At 55.5% G+C, this 21,398-nt stretch overlaps 1 protein-coding gene across 1 annotated transcript; it reads left to right on the top strand.

The window, feature by feature from the left end:
- Positions 1–4,798: 4,798 nt before the first annotated feature.
- LOC123351443 (ras-related protein Rab-3C-like) lies at positions 4,799–7,350 on the top strand. The gene is made up of 3 exons (XM_044990791.1): positions 4,799–4,948; positions 5,805–6,032; positions 6,931–7,350. Exons 2-3 carry the CDS (start codon positions 5,805–5,807, stop codon positions 6,973–6,975), a joined length of 273 nt encoding a protein of 90 aa, XP_044846726.1. The 5' UTR covers positions 4,799–4,948; the 3' UTR covers positions 6,976–7,350.
- The last annotated feature ends 14,048 nt before the right edge of the window (positions 7,351–21,398 follow it).

Genomic DNA, 21,398 nt, shown 5'->3' with positions numbered 1-21,398 from the left:
GGGGCTCATCAGGGATTTCCCTGTTATCTATGCAAATGGAGAGCCTGCTGGAGAAGCCGGGGTAGAGGTTTGGCAGTCTGGGTGATGGAGGGAACACACTGAAATGGGTGGTGAAGCAGCAAAGAGAAGTATAGAACAGGGGTTCTCAACCTTTCTGTTTCTGAGCCTCCTCTCACCTCAACAAGCTATAAATACTCCATGGCCCAGTCCCAGGCCTCTGCCCTGCCAGGCATCAGAGTTTGGGGCTCCTGGCTGTAGATGTTAACTCCACAGGGTGCAGCAGCTCGGGGCTTTAGTGCAGGTGCTGGGCCTCAGGGCTCCAGCCTGGCTGGGCTCAGAGATTCAGCTTTCTGCCCTAAGCCCCAGCTAGTGTACTGCCAGCCCTGCTTGGCAGACCCCCTAAAACCGGCCCGGTTGAGAACTGCTGGTGTAGAAGACCCCACAGACCTTCCAACAATCCCACCAGGCAGAAAAACAGCCTTTGCTTGCCTGGTAGGTTTAACAGCAAAAGAGCCTTCAGGAATTTATACGGGAACAAGCCCAGGTCTGGCAACAACTCCTCCAAAGTCTGGCGAGTCCTGTGACAGGAAATGGAAACCAGGCACAGGAGATCAGACTCTGTAAAATGGGACCTGTGAACAGCCCTGATCTGGTTTTGGTTACTCTTAAAGGAGCAGCGGTGAGACCTCATAGGAACAGAACAATGTGGGCCTTTCGCCTGACACCCCATTTAACCGGGGAAGCACATATATGGCTCTTAGTGATTAGCAGGCAAGAGATTAGGACATGATTAAGGCAGCCATGCTGGATGAGGTGGGGCCTGTCCACAGAAAAGTACTGCCAGAAATGGAGAGTTGAAAGATGGATTGAGGGATTAGGCCTCTGTGCATTTGCATAGAAATTGAAAGATTGGGCCAGTCACTGGTAAGGCCAGATACTCAAACTGTGGGGGAGATCACGGACTGCATAATTCTGGAAGTTTCTCCAGAGTCTCCCTGACAATACCCGAGTATGGGTTATGTGGTGTCAGCCAGTTAATCTGGACCCCGCAGTTAAAGTTCCAGAGGAATTTGCAGAGACGGACATTCCCAGAGTGAGTCACTGGTTTAAGGGGCTAGATTTGAGAAGGACCAGAGAGCCTCCAGCTGGGATGGGCAGCAAGAAGAAGAGGAAGGAGCCTCAAGGAACTGTACTGGGAGCTGGGCCTACAGTGTGCTTCCGACATGGACGTGAAGGACAGCTAAAAAGAGACTGTCCTAAAATGGGCTGTGGGTTTGCACAGTTTTGTGGCTGGGACAAGACTCCCAGGCAGGGAAGAAAAAGGAAAGTACCTACCATATCGGTCTGGGTAGGGAGGAGCCACCAAAGGGACTAATGGACACAGCTTCATCCTGTTTGCTGATCCGGCAGGAGTTAGTGAAACCCCACTGGATACTTCCCAGAGGTAGGATCAAAACTGAATATGTACATGGGGACAATACATTCTGCCCAATGGCAGAGGTGACTCTGGAAATCAAGGGGAAGTTTAGGCAGAAACATGTAGGGATAGTGGATGGATTGCCCCACTGCCTTCTCCTGGGCATGGACTGGGATCCCTTTCTGACGGGACACCAAGGCATGTGTGGAGGCCCAGGAGGGTGGAAATAAAACCTGCAGGGCCAGGTAAAGAGGAAATATATGTAAAGGGGCTGGAGGAACCTAGACACGAAAGTACAAGCCACAGAGAAGGTGAGGATGGAGAAGTCCCCTGAGAGACAAGAGGGTGGAGAAAGAAAACAAAAGTCAAGAGTAAAGGTGACTTAAGATCATCCATTGGGGTCAAGCAGTCATCAGAGCCCTTACCACCAGGATCTCAGGAGCAGGCATCCCTAGAACACTTTGGAGGGACTCAGAGCAGTCTGTGTTCATGGAAGAGGCTGGGGCACAGCATACTACCCCGTCACACAGAGGTACCTAAAACTGGCCTGCGCATGGGCCAACAGCATGAGCAGAATATACACTTGTGTCTGCAGCACCAGAAATCACATAGCTTGGTACCCATCCATGGGAACAAATTCAAGTTTTGTGGACAAAACTTAGGCACCCATGCTTGAAAACCTGACTCACTGTGGCCACTGCATAAGATCAGCCTTACTGGGTCAGTCCAATGGTCCATCTAGTCCAGTATACTGGTCTTCCAACAGTGGTCAATGCCAGCTTCTTCAGAAGAAATGAACAGAACAGGGCAATCCTGAAGTGATCCAATCTCTGTTGTCCAGTCTCAGCTTTTGGTGGTCAGAGGCCTAGGGACACCCAGAGCTTGGGGTTGCATCTCTGATCATCTTGCCTAATAGCCACTGATGGACCTGTCCTCCATGAACTTATCTAATTCTTTTTTTAACCCAGTTATACTTTTGGCCTTCACACCGTCCCTTGGCAATGAGTTCCACAGATTGACCATGTGTTGTGTGAAGTCGTACTTCCTTATGTTTATTTTATACTCGCTGCCAATCCGTGAACAGAGTTTAGATCCTGGTTTCCTAGGAAAAGTCAGAGACATTATAAAACCAGGAAGTCTGTAATTTGAGCACCTTGTTGGCACGGAGTAAAGAAACACAACAATAATAGAAACTGTTGTGAGATTGGTGGGAAATGTACATTAATGGGCTACCAGAGCTGAAGTCCACTGATGACTCAGGAATCTGTTAGTGTTAACTGGTGAGGGGCACAGAGTGGGTGCCGAGGGGTCTGGTATGTACATTCTAGTTCACTAAAAGATTGCCATATGAGTCTCAAATAAATGCTCATGTCACCAATATCATTGTGAAACACATCTACAGATGCTGTGTAAAGAGCCATGTCTATGCATTGAAAATTACATTCTTATGATCAGTGTCTAGGGACTAGTCACCAGGAAAGGTGAAAAAATGGTTTTCTTTCAGGCAAGAAATGTTTCTCCATCTGTTTGTTTACATGTAAATTAAGCATGTAGGGTTCACATTCGGTTCAGAAGGACTGTGAGAACTTCAAAGAAAGAAAAGTAACAGGAAGTAGACGGGGTAGGGACCCAATTTTGGGGTACACCTCAAAGGTTTGCGCTAGTATATTTGGGGGACAAAGAAGACACCCTGGCATCTTTCACTTAGGAAATAGATGGACAGCGAGAAGGACAGCGGGGCTTGGTTGAGAACGTTGGGTGAGAAACATCTTTAGACAGGAGGTTAACCTGTTGGTTAAGTTTAGTCTCTAGGAGCATGTTATGATTTCATTATACATGTAACCATTTTTGGCTTGCATTCTTACTCACTATCACTGGAATCTCTGTTCTTTGATCATCTCTGCTCTTGTTTTGGCCTTCACACCATCCCTAAGTAATAAAGTATAGAGTCTAAAGTAGAAGTAATAAACTGGTGTGTACTGTTCCATTGGGAACAGCAGGCCTGGTAATTCTGTGAGTGTTCAGTGGATAAAGGTCTGGACACTATACGGAATGGTCAGAAGACTCGGGGGTTGGTGTGTGCCTATCATTAACCTGTACAAAGAGACTGGGGTCTGAGGAGGCCTGGATGGCAGTGCTTGTTTTGCCAGAGCCTGGTCATTTTAGGGAACTAACCCACAGCAGACACAGACAAGATTTCTTCACTCTAAGAGCAGGCGATGGTAAAGTGCCTCATAACCTTGGGAACTCCTGGGGAGTGTCACACAACTCTATTGGAATTCTCTTTGTTTCTATCCCTTCCTTCTAATTACCGGCAAGGGTTGCCCTCAGTATATTGTCGGTCTTTTCGGAATATCCTCCGGCTGCTTATCACTGGCAAAGGCATCTTTTGTCCTAGGGTTCGGCTGACCTGCTGCAGGAGAACAGGAAACAGCTCTGGGAGCAGCTCCTGCACAGCTTTGCTCGACTGCAGTGCTGACACCACCTCAAAGATGGCACATGTTGCCTGAGAGGTAAATGACTCTTCTGGGCTGGGATCTCTGCCGATCACTGGGCATTGGCTGCTCCCAGAAAGGAGGAGGAGCTGGGATCCCCTCAAACACCCACAATCGGGGTCACAGGTCCTAGCTGGCCTGGGAGAGGAATGATCGCGGGGCTTTTCTTAGCCTTGTGGCTGGCTCGAAAGCAAGGCAGAATGGCTTGTTCAAAGTCACAGAGTAAAGTCCTTGGCAAAGCTGGGAATGAGACCCAGGAGTCCTGGCTCCCAGCCCCCCCCAACTCTAACCACTAGACCCCACTCCCCTCCCAGAGCCAGAAGAGAACCCAGGAGTCCTGGCTCGCAGTCTGCCCTAACCACTAGACCTCCACTGCCCAGCCCTCTGCCTTGCTGATGCCTCCGCCAACAACACCCGGCAGGCCCAGAAAGATGCCGCCGACCAGAACTTCGACTACGTGTTCAAGCTGCTGATCATTGGGAACAGCAGCGTGGGGAAGACGTCCCGCAGGGTTTGAATTCTTCGAAGCCAGCGCCAAGGTCAACATCAACATAGAGCAGGTCTTTGAGCGCCTGGTGGCAGGAACCGCGCCGCCAGGCAGGAACCGTGCCCGGCCGAGGTCGGGGCCGGACCCGGCGGCTGGGCAGGAACCGTGCCGCCGGGCAGGAACCCCGCCCGGCCGAGGTCGGGGGCCGGACCCGGCGGCCGGGCAGAACCGCGCCGCCCGGCCGAGGTCGGGGGCCGGACCCGGCGGCCGGGCAGGAACCGCGCGCCCGGCCGAGGTCGGGGGCCGGACCCGGCGGCCGGGCAGGAACCGTGCCGCCCGGCCGAGGTCGGGGGCCGGACCCGGCGGCCGGGCAGGAACCGCGCCGCCCGGCCGAGGTCGGGGGCCGGACCCGGCGGCCGGGCAGGAACCGCGCCGCCCGGCCGAGGTCGGGGGCCGGACCCGGCGGCTGGGCAGGAACCGAGCAGCAATGGGCTTTCTGTTGATGTACGACATCGCCTACCAGGATTCCTTCAACGCCGTGCAGGACTGGTAAGAGACCCCCTGTTCCCTTGCGTTGTACCATCAGAGCCAGTCGTGTCCAGGGCTGAGTGACGATACAGGCACTGGGGGCCCCTGAGTGTCACAGGGATTGAGGTCAAGATCTCCGTGGGGGAAAATTAGCTCTCTGACTGGTGCTGGTGGTGAAGAAAAGCTTGAGTCGAGCAAAACGGACGTCTGCCTGAGTCTGCCGAGAGCCTGAGCCCGTCCGCCTGAGAGGGGGCAGCTGCGCTGGGTGTAACTGATGCAGCCAAGCTGCCTGCGTCTGCAGAAAGCAAACTGTGTGTGTGAGTGGGGGAGGGAATATGGCCCCCTCAATCCCTCCTGCCCTGGGGAGGGCCCTGCCTCCATTGGAAACTCTTGATAAGGTTGCAGCGCTCATGTTCCTTCAAGACACGGCGTCGTTGGGAGGGGGCCCATCCGTAAAGACTCACTGGATTTTTAAGATCTTTTTTGGGGGGCGCCCACAATCGGGGTCACAGGTCCTAGCTGGCCTGGGAGAGGAATGATCGCGGGGCTTTTCTTAGCCTTGTGGCTGGCTGGAAAGCAAGGCAGAATGGCTTGTTCAAAGTCACAGAGTAAAGTCCTTGGCAAAGCTGGGAATGAGACCCAGGAGTCCTGGCTCCCAGCCCCCCCAACTCTAACCACTAGACCCCACTCCCCTCCCAGAACTGGAGCTAGAACCCAGGAGTCCTGGCTCCCAGCCCTCCCAACTCTAACCACTAGCCCCCACTTCCCTCCCAGAGCCAGAAGAGAACCCAGGAGTCCTGGCTCCCAGTCTGCCCTAACCACTAGACCTCCACTGCCCACCCCTCTGCCTTGCTGATGCCCTCTCTCTGCCCCCCAGATGGCCTCCCCCAACAACACCCGGCAGGCCCAGAAAGATGCCGCCGACCAGAACTTCGACTACGTGTTCAAGCTGCTGATCACTGGGAACAGCAGCGTGGGGAAGACGTCCTTCCTGTTCCGCTACACCAACGACTCCTTCACCTCGGCCTTCGTCAGCACCGTGGGCATCGCCTTCAAGGTCAAGGCGGTCTACAGGAACGAGAAGAGATTCAAGCTGCAGATCTGGGTGAGCGCTGAGGAGGGGAGGGAAGTGGGACCCTGGCGGGGAGGGAGGGAGGCCCTGGGGGATCCCAGCGGGACAGTTTATCTCTTGGGGGCGGGACTGTCTCTTTGTGCTGTGTTTTGTACAGCATCTAGCGCAATGGGGTCCTGGGCCATGGCTGGGATGCCCAATGTTACCGTAATACTGATAGTAGCTGATGAGGATAAGCCATGGCCCAGGCGGCCCCGTGCTTATCGATCAGGGGCCTCGGGCCAGAAGAGATCCAGCACCCTGTATGCTCTGGTGTCGGCACCAGACACTGGGAGGGGAGAGAGAGAGAGAGAGAGAGAGAGAGAGAGAGAGAGGCATCCAACCCACCCTGCTGCCCTTAGCAGAGCAATACTATACCGCAGGTGAATTCCTCCTGACCCCGAGCTGGGGATCGGCCTGTGCCCTGAAGCATGAGGGTTGATGGCCCTTTTCCTTTCAATCCTCGCCAGGTGCCGACCCTTCGGTCCCAGATTCCTGGGACTTCTGGCCCCACGCGGGGTGCACACCTTTCCCCAGCACCCTGGTCTGTACAGCCCCTCTGCAGCCAGCCCCCAGTCCTGAGCCACCACTGCCCAGGGGGCGGCGGTTTGGAGGCCTGGCAGTTGGAGAGGCTCTGCCTTGCATGGTGGGATGTTGGGCCAGCTCCCCACACGGGGAGTGGATCAGAACTTGGTGGCTTCCAGAACTTGTATCCAGCACATGGGTGTGAAATAGGCACACTTCCCCCCCCACAGGGAGGGGGCTGTTACTGTAATCACTGGAGTGCTGCAACGCTTCCTTTTTAAAATTCAGTCACCAACACATGATTTTTCTCCTCCTGTTCTTTCTCTTTCCCTCCTTTCTCCCGTTTCCTTCCCTCCCCTCCCCGCAGGGTTTGAATTCTTCGAAGCCAGCGCCAAGGTCAACATCAACGTAGAGCAGGTCTTTGAGCGCCTGGTGGCAGGAACCGCGCCGCCGGGCAGGAACCGTACCCAGCCGAGGTCGGGGGCCGGACCCGGCGGCTGGGCAGGAACCGCGCCGCCGGGCAGGAACCGCGCCGTCCGGCCGAGGTCGGGGGCCGGACCCGGCAGCCGGGCAGGAACCGCGCTGCCCGGCCGAGGTCGCAGTTGGACCCTGGGGGCAGGAGGCGTGCCGCCCGACCCTGAGTCTCGCCACGACCTCGCCGAGCGGCGCGCCGCCTGAGACTTCCTCCTGCTGGCACCCCCACCCCCAGGCTCCAGCTCACCTGGGAGGCGGCAGGTTTGTATAATTTTTGCTGGGGCCCAGAATGGGTGTAATCTCCCTCTTTCCCTCCCCCCCCCGCCCTGTAAGATGATTATATATATTTTATTAAATAGTGTAAAAATGGATTGGAAGCCATAAGCGTTTGTTTCTTTTTATTGCATAATATCACTATAATAAAAATTATTTAACTAAGAATATCAGTTATTAATACTCTTTTGAATATGGAAACGACCATACACTGCGCTGAAACTCCAACTGGAAGCAAGGTGAGTGGGGCTGCGGGGACCCTGGCTAGTAAGGGGCCAGCAGAGGGAACCCCAGAGCGGTGGCGGGCTGAGCAGCTCAACCTGCACCACATGCCATGAAAAATCAGCTTGCGGCCAACCCCTGTTCTAGAGTATCCCAGCATGCGCTTCCCAAAAGTCTGCACAGGGCACTGACTCTCCCTCCTCTCTGGCCTTTGTCTCTTTTCCAGGCATTAGGAGGCCACCTGATCTTTGTTCTCCAACACCTTCAGTTGGCACCTTGCAGGAGAGCGGCCCAGGCCATCAGCTGCCTGGAGACAGGGTGTCAGCCATTCTCTGTGCAGACAGCATCACACTGGCCCTCTAGGGCTTTACAACAATCACACCCCCTTATCCCACCATCTAGAGCCTTAAGAAATGCATTGGGGAAACTGAGGCACACAGACAGTATTCAGAGAAAACACCTGTATACGACCAGTTACATACTTTGAAGGGTGTAAAATAATCAAATATTGTGCTAAATACAATGATACTCCAAACTGACCACCAAATTTAAGTTGCATGTTTTTCCCCTCAGGTGAGGGTTCTGGGGTGGGGCTGGGGATGAGGGGTTCACAGTGCAGGAGCGTGCTCAGTGCTGGGGGTGCAGGCTTTGGGGTGAGGCAGGGCTGAGGATGAGGAACTTGGGGTGCAGACAGGCTGCCCCAGGGCTAGGGCCAGAGAGGACTGCCCATCACCACCACTGGCAGCAGCAAGCTCCAGGGGAGGGACCCCTCCTCTGCCCCCCTAGCCCCCACAGCACACTCACTCTGCACCACAATCACTGCACATGCTCCTAGGGCCCCTCAGGTCCAAAGACACTGAGCTGCACCTGCTTGTTCTTGACAAATCCATCTTGGTTCTTACTTATCACCTATTATCCTCTAGCTTTTAATAAATTGGTAGATTAATCATTTTTTTCCAGTATCTTTCTGGGTATTGAAGTTAGCCTGTCCCGTCTTTACTTCCCTGAGAACCATTTTTTGAAGTTTGTCCTTGTTATGAACCTGACCCACCCTCCATGAGTTCTGGAAGATTATCGCTAATGGTTCAGAGATTGCTTCAGCTAGTTTCTTAAGTACTCTAGAGTGAATTTCATCCGGCCCTGCAGAGTTGCAGAGATCTAACTTAGTAAATATTCTGTCTCTATTATTTCCCTATTCTGGCCAGTGTTCCTTCCCTCTCATTAAAATTAATCAGTGTGAAGTATCTGTTCACAACTAACCTTTTAAATCCTGCATTCAGTAAAACTGAAGAGGTGCTCATACTGAGTGGCTGGTTGCTAACATAATGGTCAAAGATGTCAGTGTCCTGGGGTTGTTAATGTGTCTTGCTGTAAGCAGTCATCTAAGGTGGTGGAGCTGTAATGCCGAAGTCACATTCTGAGCAGTAGCTCTTCTTAACAGAAGAACAGATCTTCATCCAGCTCACAGTGTGGCTCCCTATGGGTGAGTTGGTGATGTCCAAGTCTCAGCTGTGATTGTAGCTCTTGTCTGCAGCTGTCGTCTTGGAGACGCAGACAGAACATCAGTCCCGTTCCAGGTGGTGCCGTAGTAACAGGGTTAACACAGGAAGAAGATGGAAGAGGTGGCTAATGCCTATCCGTGCTTGACGGTGTCAGAGAGCGGGATGTGGATGATCAGGTCTAGTGGTCAGAGCAGGACCTGCAGCCAAAAAACAGAGCTGTGGGTCAGAGCCAGGGGCCAAATGCCAGCGCCAAGGGTCAGAGCCAGGGGCAGGAGCCAGGAGTCGGAACCCAGGGTCAGAATCGGGTTGGAGCTGATGTTGGAGATGAGGAATCGGAGCTGAGGGTCAGAACCAGGTTACCTGGGGAGGGACAAGGCAGGAGCAGGGCTGGACCAAGGCCGGAGCTACCATAGCTGTGGGCAAAAGCTTTGAGCAGCTACTGAACTGCCACTGCTGGGCTTAAGAGCCTCTCTGCTGACCCTTCCCACCAATCAGGCAGCTTGGTACAGGCTACCTGAGCTCGTTAGGTTGCCTGGAGACTGGCTCTGCTGCAGGCCCTGATTCCCGACAGATGGTCCTTGTTGATGGTCCCATATGGCAGGTGCTTCAAGGGAGGGACTCCTCAGGACTTGGGGCTCTCCAGTCCTCCCATCCTGGTGTCCATGAGCTCAAGGTGAAGAGGGACAAAGAAATACACGCAAGTTCTTCTTCGAGTGCTGTCCCTGTGGGTGCTCCACTCTAGGTGACGGTGCGTCCCGGCGCTGTCGATCGGAGATTTTCCGTAGCAGTGCCTGGTTGGGGCGCACGCACCCAGATGGTATCTCCCGTCTAGTTGGAATCTTCCTGAGTGCATGCGCCCCACACCCTCCTCAGTTCCTTCTCAACCGTCCTCGGCTGAAGACGGGACTCGGAGCAGTGCTGCCTTCTCTTCCCTGGTATCTATAGGAAACAGTAACAAAGAACATAGAAATAATTATTAATTACTTCCCAGTTGTTTCCCTTCCTTTAGTATAGTTACATAGTTAGTTACTTAGTTTAAAAAAAAATCACTTCAGACTTGTCTCTCACTGAGACACTCTCCCCTGCCATTTCTAATTTACAATGCCAGGGGCTTCAGGATTCAAGAGGTGTGTTTTTCTGGCACGACTCCATACCAAGGTTGGATGGGCACTCACATTGTGTGAAGTGCCTCGCGGAAGCCTACATCCCCGCAAAGTGCCTCCACTGTATGAGCCTCGAGTCGAGGGCTCGGCACGACAGAGACCTGCGGCTTGAAATACTTCTCATGGAGAAATCCCCGCAGCCGCTTTTGGAGATGGGGAAAGTTAAACCCACTCCCACATCCTCCCCAGCCAGATCGGAACCAGTGGGGAGCGTTGCTTCACCCTCCCTGGAGCGGAGGCAAGAAGCAGAGCAGTCTCATAGGAGAGACTCTAACAAGGGTAAGGGGTCTCCTGCGAGATCCCTGCCCTCTGTGCTGACAGCGCCAAAGGTAGGCGCCTCAGCCCCAGGATCACGCCTCAACAACGGCTCCCACAGACCGCAGAGGCAGAAATTCAACCTCCCGGACACAGCAGGATTCCGCGGCACCAAGTGCCTCAGCGCTAAAAACAGCCACGAAGCCAGCTGTGTGCTCTGCCCCGGTGCCGACAAGGACGGTGGCACCGCAAGCCCCAGGGCTAAAACTAGCTGCGAAGCCGGCTGCGCGCTCTGCCCCGGTGCCGACAAGGACTGCGGCACCGCAAGCCCCAGGGCTAAAACTAGCCGCGAAGCCGGCTGCGCGCTCTGCCCCGGTGCCGACAAGGACGTTGGCACCGCAAGCATCAGGGCTAAAAATAGCCGCGAAGCTGGCTGCGCGCTCTGCCCCGGTGCCGACAAGGACGTCGGCACCGCAAGCCTCAGGGCTAAAAATAGCCGCGAAGCCGGCTGCGCGCTCTGCCCCGGTGCCGACAAGGACGTCGGCACCGCAAGCCTCAGGGCTAAAAATAGCCGCGAAGCTGGCTGCGCGCTCTGCCCTGGTGCCGACAAGGACGTCGGCACCGCAAGCCTCAGGGCTAAAAATAGCCGCGAAGCCGGCTACGCGCTCTGCCCCAGTGCCGACAAAGCCGTCGGCACCGCAAGCCTCAGGGCGGAAGAAAAAAAAAAAGCCGTGGTTCCGACTGCGTGCTCTCCCCCGGTGCCAGGAGCAGCCTGGCACCAAGCCTGCCTTCTGCCCCTGCACCAGCAGAAGACCCCCTGCAGGGCACCTCCAACCCTGAACTGGCTGCCTTCACTGAGAGCAAACCTGATCTACAACGCAAGCAGAGTTCTCCGCACCTCCCCCCACTGGAGCCTTTTCCACCTCAGGCTAAGGTCCCCAGCCTCAGTTTCCCTACTTCGCTCCCTATAAATGAGGCACTCTTGGAACCAGATGACGCTCTCTGCAAACGCCAGGTTCTTTATTACCAACCTGCAGAAAAGCCGAACATAGATACTATGTTCCTGCTAAGGACGCTGACTTCCTATTTTCTCACAACTGAACTCTTTCATTATCGATGCAGTCGCACAAAGAACGAAACAGCCACAATATCAGTCCACCCCGCAAGACAAGGACCTTAAACGCAAGGTTTACATATCCTCCACTCTACAGTTCTGGATCGCAAACTACCTTGCACTCCTTGCCAGGCATGACTTTGATAACTACAATAAACTTTTGAATTCGCCTCTTACATTCCAGAGGGCAGGACAGCGGACTTTAAATCAATTCTGAGCGAGTGCCAATTGATTTCCAGAACAGCCCTACAAGCCTCTTTAGACACGACAGACACAGCAGCCCGTACAACTGCACCGGCTGTGGTTAGGTGCAGATCTTCATGGCTTTCTGCATCTGGCATCCCTAAAGACCTGCAGAACAGAGTGGAGGACCTCCCCTTTGATAAATATAAACTGTTTTCTTAAAAAAAATAAAATAAAATAAACACCTAATGAACTACTTCATACAATGAAAGATTCTAGAGCGACACTGCGCACCCTGGGCATTCACCCATCTCTTCCCAGGGGTCAACGATACCAACCCTACCTAAGACTACATACACAACAGTCTTATCGGCCTCAACACAAACCTTACCACGTAAATAGGAATCGCGCTAGACCCCCTAAGTGCAGACAAAATCAAGCTCAAGCAACCACTTCCCATCCATCTGGGAACAAACAACAATTTTAAAAGGTTGGTCCAGGGTCTGTGCGACCATTCCTTGATTCCACAGCCTATTTGCCCATTTCTCCACCGCCTCCAGAGTTTCCAACATGCCTGTCAGCAAATTACACAGGACCGCTGAGTCCTCGAGATAGTTCAGTCCGGTTACTCTATCCCATTCATATCCTATCCTCCTCCCCTTCCCCGTCCCTCTTCAGGGACCCCTCTTATGAGCACCTGCTTCGCGCAGAAGTGGCTTACCTTCTACACATAGGCGCAGTGGAGTCTGTGCCGATGCAACATCCAGGGAAAGATTTCTACTCCCATTACTTCCTGACCCAGAAAAAGACTGGGGCTGGAGGCCTATACTAGACTTACGCCAACTGAACAAATTCGCGAGGATACAAAAATTCAAAATGGTCACACTGGGCACATTAATTCCTGCACTGGATCAAGGGGACTGGTTTACAGCCCTCGACCCACAGTACGTCTCTTTTCATATATCAATTCATCCAGCTCACAGACGCTTTCTAAGCTTCACAATTGGTCATGACCATTTCCAATACAGAGTTCTTCCTTTCGGCCTCTCCACAGCGCCGGGAGTCTTTTCCTAAACTCTAGCTGTGCTTGTGGCTCACCTCCACAAACATGGGGTCACGCTGTTCCCCTACCTGGACGATTGCCTCATCAAGGGCAACTCCTATGGCGAGACACTCCAAGCTACTCTTTCACTATCGCCCTCTTTCACAGCCTAGGCCTCCAAATAAACGCCCAAAAATCCACCCTGACACCTACACAACAGATTGAGTTTCTTGGAGCTCATCTCAACTCAATCCAGAGCAGAGCCTTGCTCTCATATCACAGATTCCTCGCTATCACGCAGCTCAAACGCACGCTCTCTATTCATCCAAGGACACAGGCAAAACTCTGCCTACAGCTCCTTGGTCATATGGCAGCCACCACCTTCATAGTCCAGTACGCCAGGCTGCACATGAGATGTCTTCAGGGCTGGCTCAATTCCAATTTCAAACCCAACAGACACACCTTAGGGATGCGGTTAACTCCGCCTCCCAACGTTCTAGCTTCCCTACAGTGGTGGACAAGACCAGAGAACCCCTGCACTAAGGTTTCATTCCAGAACTGATCCCCAGCACTCGTGCTCACCACGGACGCTTCCCTAATTGGTTGCGGAGCGCATTTAGGGGGACACAGGGCACAAGGCCAGTGGTCTGCATCAGAGTCGCACCTACACATAAATCTCTTATTGCTCAGAGCTGTGAGATGAGCGTGCCTTCATTTTCTTCCCCTCATAAAGAACAAATACCTGCGAGTCTTAACAGACAACATAGCATGTATGTACTACATCAACAGACAAGGGGGAGCACGCTCACATTCTCTTTGCATGGAAGCCATCCGCCTATGGAATTGGTGTATATAACGTCAAATACAGATCACCGCTTCCTACCTGCCAGACTACCACAACACTATTGCCGACGCACTCGGCAGGCACTTCTCGACGGAACACGAATGGGAACTGCACCCCACAATACTTCAACAGCTCTTTTCCCTCTGGGGCACCCCGTCAGTAGACCTCTTTGCCACAATCCAGAACCGAAAATGTCCCCAGTTTTGCTCCAGAGTGGGACTCGGAACTGCATCCCCAGGAGACGCATTCCTCATCCCGTGGAACAGCTCTCTCCTGTACGCCTTCCACCAATCCCTCTGCTACACCGGGTTCTTCGGAAGATTGTGGACCACAAGGATCGGGTCATACTTATTGCCCCGGCTTGGCTGAGACAGACGTGGTATCCCTACCTACTCTGCATGCCCTCCCATCACCCACAGGCTCTCCCCAACAGGCCAGATCTCCTTTTCCAGAACAATAGACTGGCTCTTTACCCTGAGTTCCTCAAGCTCCACCTCACAGCGTGGTTCCTTCATGGTTCCAAACCCATGAACTAGCCTGTTCTGAGCAGGTCCGCTATGTCTTCCTGCACAGTAGGAAAGACTCCACTCATAAAACCTATCTGCAGAAGTGGAATCGTTTCACACTCTGGTGCTCACATAATCACTTAGTGCCCAATATGGTGACCCTCCCTATCATTCTAGACTACCTCTTGGAACTAAAACAAGATGGACATTCGCTCAGCTCCACCAAAGTGCATCTGGTGGCACTTACCACCTTCCATGACCTCTTAGCAGGTTATTCACTCTTTACTCACCCAACCATAAAACGGTTTCTCACAGGCCTGCAAAACCTCTACCCTGAAATTCACCCAATATGAATTCATGGAATCTTAACCTCGTTCTACACACTCTCATGAAACCTCCATTCGAGCCCTTGGCTACCTCTTCTCATCTCCATATGTCCATGAAGGTGGCTTTCTTAGTTGCCATAACATCGGCAAGGAGAGTAGGTGAAATGAGTGCCCTGATGGCCCACTCTCCCTACACAATCTTCTCCAAAGACAAAGTCACTTTGAGATCACATCCTAAATTTCTTCCTAAAGTGGTATCTCCCTTCCACCTCAACCAACCTATATACTTACCTACTTTCTATCCCGAACCTCACAAGACTCCACAAGAGGCAACCCTGCATACTCTCGATGTCAGGCGAGCAATTGCCTTTTATTTAGACAGGACTAAACCATTTCACAAGTCTCCACGACTCTTTGTTCTTCTTCGAGTGATTGCTCCAATGCATTCCAGTTAGGTGTGCGCGCCGTGCGTGCACGGCTTCTCCGGAACTTTTTTACCCTAGCTACTCCGGCAGGCCGGCTGGCGCCCCCTGGAGTGGCGCCGCTATGGCGCCGGTATATACTCCAGTCGGCCCGTCCGCTCCTCAGTTCCTTCTTACCGCCCGTGATGGCAGTTGGAACTGTGGAGTGCTAAACAGTTCTCCACGTCCCTAGCTTTCTCTCTTCTTCATCGTTGTATATAGTTACCATAGTTAGTTGTAGTTATTTAGTTAGTATAGTTAATGTTAGATAGATAAGGTAAAAAGGGGGTTTTTCCCCTTTTTTGCCTTAACCGGTGCGGGCTCATGCCCAAAGCACCGGGCTTTAAACCCTGCACGGTGTGCCAGAGACCGATGCCCGTGGGAGACCCGCACGACGCCTGTCTCCGCTGCTTGGGCGAAGGGCACCGAACAGACAAGTGCCCGATCTGCTCGAAGTTCAAACCGCGGACCCGCAAGGATCGGGATACCCGCCTAAAGCAGATCCTCATGGAGGCGTCTCTTCAACCAGCGGCACCGCCCGCACCGGTCCCGCGGCCTCCTCCCGTGCAGACCACGCCGCCGGCACCGAGTCGCTCCACGTCTGCGGCACCGCCGGCGAAGAAGGCGGTGACGAAGTCTCGGCACTGCTCGCTTTCGCCCGCCAGGAAACAGAGACTGGCGAAGGCCCTGGCTCAGGCTCGCGTAGAGGACTCTGCCAAAGCGACTCCGCAGCCTGCAGCCCCCGTGGTGCCTCTGCACAAGCCGTGCACTGCACCTGTGACTCCGGCGCCGCAAGGGCCGTCGAGTCCGGCGCCGCCACGCTCCCCGGTGCCGTCCGTGGTCGAGCTTCGGCCGCCGTCAACGCCGGAGACATTCGCCTCCGCGCGAGAGCTGATACAGCTCCTAGAGGCTCCAGGCTTCCGGCCCCCGGCACCGCCGGTGCGGGCTGTCACATCCAAGGGAAAACCGGCCGCGATGATCCGGCCACCATCCCTGGAATCACGGCGTGGACGTCGTACACGGTCCCGGTCTCGTTCCCGCACCGTCGACAGGTCCCCGTCCCGCCGATCGCGATCCCGGCACCGCTCTCCATCGCGGCACCGATCGCAATCTGCTCGTCGGTCGCAGTCCCGGTACCGCTCCTCTTCGCGGCACCGGTCGTACTCCCGGCGTCGCACCAGATCCAAGTCGCCACCGCATCGGCACCGACGGTCTCTGTCACGGCACCGTTCCCGGCGCCGCGACTCCCGCGGACGCTCCAGACGTCGCAGCTCGCGCTCTCGGTCGAGCTCCCGGCACCGGTCGAGCTCCCGGCACCGCGATGACCGTGGTCATTCCCGGCACCGGAGATCTTACTCCCGGTCGAGCTCCCGGCACCGGTTGAGCTCCCGGCACCGCTCCAGTCCCCGGCACCGGTCGAGCTCCCGGCGCCAGTCGAGCTCCCGGCGCCGTGGAGAGAGTCATGCGAGGTCGCCTTCCCGGCACCGAGTGGAAGGGCATCCCACTGCGGTATGCCCTGGAACCTCCTCCGCACCTCCCTGGCCTTCTCGCCCCGAGTCGGTCGCCTCCGGCGCAGAAGCCTATGGGCTCCCGCCTCCGACGCCACCAGCCCAGCCTCGCGGCACGCAGCAGTGGGGATTTTGGGTGCCATGGACCCAATATGAGTCGGACGGTGTGCCCTTTCTGCCGAGGCCTCCAGGGACCCAGCGCAGAGTCCCAGAGGCGTCGATATCTCGACCACTGCCATCACCACCACCAGCTATTCCGGTGGAGTCAGAGGGCCCCTCCGAACCCCCAGCGCACCACGCAGTGGACACCTCTTCGGCAGAGGTCGTCCAGGAGTTATCCTCCGCATCCTCACCCGATGAGGCGGTGGCCGGCGCGGCGTCAAAGGAGCCGCCCCCCGTTGATGCGAAGGCGCATCAGGACCTGCTCCGCCGTGGGCGACGGCTATGGCCCTCCCTGTGGAGGAGGTAAATGAGGACGAGGACCCTATCACAAACGTGGTGGGGTCAGACATGCCAGTACGGGTTGCGCTACCTTTTGTGCGCACAGTCCAAAGGAACGCCACCACTATTTGGCATCCCACGGGCTATGAGTACTTGTATGTGCATCCGGCACCGGACTCCCTAGTTGTACAGTCCGTCAATGATAGAGAGCGAAACGGCCAGCTGGCCCCTGCTCCAAAGTCAAAGGACGCACGACGGATGGACCTACTCGGCCGAAAGGTCTATTCTGCGGGGGGTCTGCAGATGAGGATTGGCAACCAGCTGGTCCTCCTGGCCAGATACGTGTTTGACATACTCACGTCTCTGGACAAGTTCTCTGACCTCCTGCCGTCGACATCCCGCCAGGACTTCACCACGATGTTGGAAGAAGGGAGGCGATCCTCTCGGTCCTCCATTACTGCCGCCCTTGACGTGGCGGACTCAGGGGCACGCACTTTAGCATCGGGGGTCACGATGCGGCGCATCGCCTGGCTCCAATCTTCTACCCTGCCTCCGGAAGTACAGTATACTCTCCAGGATTTGCCCTTTGACACCAAGGGATTATTCTCGGAGAAGACGGACTCGCGGATCCAGTCTCTAAAGGATGGCCGGGTGGCGATACGTACACTCGGTATGCATACGCCGGTGACGCAGCGCAGGCCATTCCGCCCACAGCCTTCCCGGTATCAGTCGCGGTACCGACCCTACCCGGCTCGGCGACCGGCCCAAAATCGCCGTCGCCCATCGGGCAACCGCCGAAACCAGGGCCAGGCCGCTTCCAAAGCCCCGCACGCGGCCAAGCAACCCTTTTGATGGGACGCACGAGGGCTGCACATCACTCTCCCCTCCGGATCCTTCCCATTTATTTCACGACCGCCTCTCCCGCTTCTTCTCGGCGTGGTCCCGGGTGACGTCGGACAGCTGGGTACTCAGCACGGTCCACTCGGGATACCGTCTCCAGTTTGTTTCACCCCCTCCTTCCCACCCACCTTCCCTGTCCCTCTTCAGGGACCCCTCTCACGAGCAGGTCCTCATACAAGAGGTCCAGACTCTGTTGAGCGTGGGTGCCATCGAGGAGGTGCCTCCCTCCAGGCGGGGCAGGGGATTTTACTCCAGGTATTTCCTCATCCCCAAGGCGAAAGGCGGGCTACGTCCTATCCTGGACCTTCGCGGGCTGAACAGATACCTGCTCAAGCCCAAGTTCCGCATGGTCACCTTGGGGACCATCATTCCCTCCCTGGATCCGGGAGACTGGTTTGCTGCCCTCGACATGAAGGACGCATACTTCCATGTCGCGATCTACCCCCCTCATCGGCGCTACCTTCGGTTTGTGGTCAACGACGCCCACTACCAGTTCGCCGTGTTGCCGTTCGGCCTATCGACCGCCCCCAGAGTGTTCACCAAATGCATGGCGGTCGTCGCCGCAGCCCTACGACGGAGTCAGATACATGTTTACCCGTATCTGGACGACTGGCTGATTCGAGGTCAGTCCCGACAACTGGTGGGGAATCAGCTGACAGAGATCCTGGCTCTCTTTCGGCGGCTCGGCCTTCTCATCAACATCGACAAGTCCACTTTGATTCCGACACAGCGCGTCCAATTCATCGGCGGGTCCTCGACTCCACGGTGGCCAGAGCCTCTCTCCCTCGGGCTCGGCACCAGACAATAGTCTCCCTCATCCGGGACCTCGTCAATTTCCCGACTACGACGGTGCGGTCATGCCTTCGCCTCCTAGGCCACATGGCATCATGTACGTATGTCACCGCGTATGCGCGGCTCCACCTCCGTCCGTTCCAGTCCTGGCTCGCGACGGTGTACCGCCCGCATCGCGACTCCATCGACATGGTGGTCACGGTCAACAGGTCGCCCCTCGACTCCCTCCGCTGGTGGCTCGACCCGGAGGTCGTGTGCGCCGGAGTCCCGTTCCACCCTCCTCGGCCATCTGCAACGTTGACCACGGACGCCTCTGCGCTCGGATGGGGGGCTCACCTGGGGGACCTTCACACTCAAGGCCTCTGGTCAGCACACGAGCTCGCACTCCACATCAATGTCCGCGAGCTCCGAGCGATCCGCTTAGCATGTCACACCTTTCGGTCCAACCTGCACGGCCGCTGTGTGACAGTGTTCACGGACAATACGACAGCAATGTTCTACGTGAACAAGCAGGGCGGAGCCCGCTCGTCCCCCCTCTGCAAGGAAGCGATCCTCCTGTGGGACTTCTGCGTGACCCACTCCATTCACCTGGAAGCGTCTTTTCTTCCGGGAGTGCAGAACACGCTGGCCGACCATCTCAGCAGGTCGTTCCTCTCCCACGAGTGGTCCCTTCGTCCCGACGTTGCACACACGATCTTCCAGAGGTGGGGGTTTCCCCGGGTCGACCTCTTCGCCTCCAAGGCGAACAGGAAGTGTCTCCAGTTCTGCTCGTTCCGGGGTCACTCGCCGGGCTCTCTGTCGGACGCCTTCCTGTATCCCTGGGAGACTCACCTCCTCTACGCCTTCCCTCCGTTCCCGCTCGTACACAGAGTGCTCCAGAAGCTTCGGAGGGATCGAGCCACCGTCATACTCGTGGCTCCGGCCTGGCCGAGGCAGCATTGGTACACCCTGCTCCTCGAGCTCTCCGTTCGGGATCCCATCCCGCTCCTGTTATGGCCGGACCTCATTACGCAGGACTTCGGCAGGCTCCACCATCCGAACCTGCAGTCCCTCCATCTTACAGCCTGGTACCTGCGTGGTTGACCCACGCAGAGAGGGATTGTTCGGCGGCCATACAGCAGGTCCTGTTGGAAAGCAGAAAGCCTTCCACTCGTTCCACCTACCTGGCGAAATGGAAGAGGTTCGCACTCTGGTGTGACCAACAGGGGCTCAACCCATTCGTGGTACCGGTCCCTACCATCCTGGACTACCTCTACTACCTTAAGGAGCAAGGTTTGGCGGTTTCCTCCTTGAGGGTCCACCTCGCAGCAGTGTCCGCCTTTCGTCCGTCGGTGGAGAGTCGCTCCGTCTTTTCCAATCCGATGGTCTCCCGCTTCCTGAAAGGCCTCGACCGCTTATACCCGCCGGTTCGACGCCCTGCCCCGACCTGGGACTTGAACCTCGTCCTGGCCAGACTCATGTGTCCACCATTCGAGCCTATGGCCACATGCTCTCTCCTTTACCTCTCCTGGAAGGCGGCCTTCCTGGTTGCCATAACATCGGCAAGACGAGTATCGGAGCTCCGAGCGTTGACGGTGGGCCCGCCCTACACCGTCTTCCACGCAGATAAGGTGCAGCTTCGTCCTCACCCGGCCTTCCTGCCAAAGGTGGTCTCGGCTTTCCACCTTAATCAAGACATCTTTCTTCCGGTCTTCTTCCCGAAGCCCCATATCACACCTCGGGAACAACAGCTCCACACCCTCGACGTCCGTCGAGCGCTTGCTTTTTACATTGAGCGGACAAAGCCCTTCCGGCGTTCCACACAGCTCTTCGTAGCAGTCGCCGATCGCATGAAAGGCGAGCCGGTCTCTTCCCAGCGCATCTCCTCCTGGGTAACGCAATGCATCCGGACATGCTACGAGCTGGCTCACGTGACACCGTGCCGCCTCACCGCTCACTCCACGAGAGCGCACGCCTCGTCTACCGCCTTCCTGGCCCATGTCCCTATCCAGGACATCTGCAGAGCGGCCACCTGGTCTTCGGTCCACACCTTCGCCTCCCACTACGCGTTGGTGCAGCAGTCTAGAGACGACGCAGCCTTCGGCTCTGCGGTATTACACTCCGCCACGTCTCACTCCGACCCCACCGCCTAGGTAAGGCTTGGGAATCACCTAACTGGAATGCATTGGAGCAATCACTCGAAGAAGAAAAGACGGTTACTCACCTGTAGTAACTGTTGTTCTTCGAGATGTGTTGCTCCAATCCATTCCAGACCCGCCCTCCTTCCCCACTGTCGGAGTAGCCGGCAAGAAGGAACTGAGGAGCGGACGGGCCGGCTGGAGTATATACCGGCACCATAGCGGCGCCACTCCAGGGGGCGCCAGCCGGCCCGCCGGAGTAGCTAGGGTAAAAAAGTTCCGGAGAAGCCGTGCACGCGCGGCGCGCACTCCTAACTGGAATGGATTGGAACAACACATCTCGAAGAACAACAGTTACTACAGGTGAGTAACCGTCTTTTTCCATTACCGAAAAAAATCAAATGGTATGGCTATCTCTAAACAACGTCTGTCCAAGTGGATCTCTGACTGCATCAGATCCGGTTACCGTGCGAAGAATCTTCAACCGCCCAACGACATTAGAACTCATTCCACTAGAGCCATGTCAGCATCCATTGCTTTCTTACACAACGTTCCCATTCCTGATATCTGCAAAGCGGCTACATGGTCATCTGAACGCACGTTTGCAAAACACTATGCTCTAATGCAAGACACCACGGCAGACACAATAGTAGGTCATACAGTACTATCTTCAGTACTCCCTGCCGTATCTCCAAAGTCCCACCAACCGTAG

Source organism: Mauremys mutica, chromosome 17 (genome assembly GCF_020497125.1).
Source record: "Mauremys mutica isolate MM-2020 ecotype Southern chromosome 17, ASM2049712v1, whole genome shotgun sequence".
NCBI classification, from domain to species: Eukaryota; Metazoa; Chordata; order Testudines; family Geoemydidae; genus Mauremys; species Mauremys mutica.
Note: the sequence above shows the minus strand (reverse complement) of the source record. Positions and strands in the feature narration are given on the sequence as shown.